Source organism: Triticum urartu, chromosome 6, assembly GCF_003073215.2.
Source record: "Triticum urartu cultivar G1812 chromosome 6, Tu2.1, whole genome shotgun sequence".
NCBI classification, from domain to species: Eukaryota; Viridiplantae; Streptophyta; class Magnoliopsida; order Poales; family Poaceae; genus Triticum; species Triticum urartu.
In genome coordinates, this window is record NC_053027.1 from 17,039,774 (window position 1) to 17,042,169 (window position 2,396).

General features: G+C 44.3%; 1 protein-coding gene across 1 annotated transcript; it reads left to right on the forward strand.

Annotated features, from left to right (window-relative positions):
• The first annotated feature begins 801 nt into the window (after window positions 1–801).
• Window positions 802–1,910, forward strand: LOC125517400 (ervatamin-B-like). Its single transcript, XM_048682593.1, has one exon. It carries the CDS (start codon window positions 828–830, stop codon window positions 1,908–1,910), a length of 1,083 nt encoding a protein of 360 aa, XP_048538550.1. The 5' UTR covers window positions 802–827.
• Window positions 1,911–2,396: the final 486 nt, after the last annotated feature.

A 2,396-nucleotide genomic window follows, 5' to 3' on the forward strand; every position in this document is an offset into this window, starting at 1 on the left:
ACATCGGTGCACCTCCTTTAGCGGCATCTCATCGTCATACATGTTTTTTTGGCCAAGAACCTATGTTTCATTCTCGGCTTATATATAAGCCGAGTAGGCGTGAAGTGACACCTGGCTTACACGGCTTAAGCTGGTCAAAATGAAGTTGAGGACCGTATTATGAGTGTAACACTCGGCTTACTCTTCACTGAGGTTAAATATGGTTTCGCCGAGTATGTTTCATACTCATCTTCATTTATTTTTCTTGTACTTCACCCTATGTGTGTATAGATAGATAGATAGATAGATAGATAGATAGATAGATAGATAGATAGATAGATATGGATATAGAGATAGACAGATTTGATATGTGCTAGATATGTACAAATATCTCTAGCAATTACTACCAGCTTCACCTTGTAGCCCCAAATTCTCTAGTGACGACCTTGCCTACACGTCGGTCCACTACTTCACCATTTCTTAAATTCAGAGTATATGCAGATAGATAGATAAATAGATAGATATAGATAACTCAAATATATATATATGTATGTATATATATATATATATATATATAGACAACTTTGGTATGTGCTACATATGCACAAATATCTCTAACAATTACTAGCAGATTCCAGATTCATTGTGTACCTCGAAATTTTCTAGTGATGACCTTGCCTATGGTCGGTTCACTACTTCAGCAATTCATAGTTTATTCAGGGTATACACAGAAACTGTGTGTGCACCAGGAGGATTCTGCTATATAAGGAGGACGACAGCTACCTAGGACACTCCGCGCTACCCAGCTAGATACCTAGGACACTTGAAGCAACCGCTTAGTACTTACAATGGCAAGAGAAATTGCAATAATACTACTCATGGCCGTTGTGCTTGCTGCCGCTATGGTGGTGGCGAGCTCTATGGACATCACTGCTAGAGACTTGACGTCAGAGGAGTCCCTATGGGCACTATACGAGCGCTGGTGTGAGCATCACAATGTGAGGCGCGACCTTGGTGACAAGGCCATGCGCTTCAGCGTATTCAAGGAGAACGCTCGCATGATCCACAAATTCAACCAAGGTGACGCACCCTACAAGCTAAGCCTCAACCTCTTTGGTGACATGACCGATGAAGAAGAGGTTGACCACATGCACGGTCGCTGCTCTGACCGCGTGTCAGATGGCGGGAAGCAACGCCAAGGCCGGTTCACACACGGTGCCGTTGCAGCGCGCAACGACTTCCCGATGTTCGTAGATTGGCGGATGATAGGGTATGACGAACGTCCGCCGGCAGTGACAAACGTGAAGATCCAGAGAGGGTGCGGAGCTTGTTGGGCCTTCGCGGTGGCAGCGGCAGTGGAGGGCATCAATTCCATAAGGACCAGGAGTCTGAAGTCGTTGTCCGTGCAGCAGCTCATAGACTGTGACAAGAGAAGTTTTGGATGTCGTAACGGCAGAGTGGCATCGGCCTTCAAGTACATTATCGACAACGGCGGCATCGCCACAGAGGCTGACTACCCATACATTGCCGGTGAGCATGGCTATTGCTTGGTGCCAAAAAGAAAGAACCCCGTTGTCACCATCGACGACTTCAAATGGGTGCTGAATAATGATGAGGTGGCATTGCTGCAGGCAGTGGCGGCCAAACCCGTCGTTGAGGTGGTTGACACAAGGAGCTTCCGACGTTATGGAGGAGGTGTCTTTGTGGGTCCGTGTAGGACGAATCAGACCCACGGAATGACGGTGGTGGGCTATGGCACCACCGATGAGCATGACCCCAAGAAACCCATAGATTACTGGATAATAAAAAACTCATGGGGAGAAAAATGGGGTGAAAACGGCTACATCCGTATGGCCCGTGGTGCCGGTCCCGCCAAGAAGGGCTTATGTGGCATCCTGGTGCATGCATCGTACCCAGTGAAATATAAGTAAGGCTAGTCATAGTGGGAGTAACTTAGGTAGTAATATAACGCACTTCAAGAATTTTTTGCTTATGTGGCACATAGTTAATGAGGAGAGGTGTTTAGAGTAACATAATATGTTACTGTAACATAGCACTTCCCGAAAAAGTATGAGTCTATAAGGTAATAAATGTAGTCATCTATGACACTACTATTATGTTACTTTGCACTATGAAGGTAGTAATTTAGACTAGTGTCATATGCATGACACTAGTATAAGTTACTCCCCACTATGACCAGCCTAAGAAAGGTAGGAATGATATTATGAAAATAATTTAATGGCAGTGTATCTGAAAAGGAAACTGGTGTTCATCTGTGTAACCATGTGATCAACATTGAATGCACAGCTAGGCTTACTATTGTTTTGTACTATATTTTATTTCTCTCTACCCGTCTTTTCTCATTTGATTCACTCCTATCTTATAATTACTGATTAAATGCATTAATGTAGCCTTCG

What these genes read in the sequence shown, in the direction of transcription:
- LOC125517400 (XM_048682593.1), top strand. Translation starts at nt 828, where the DNA reads ATGGCAAGAGAAATTGCAATAATACTACTCATGGCCGTTGTGCTTGCT.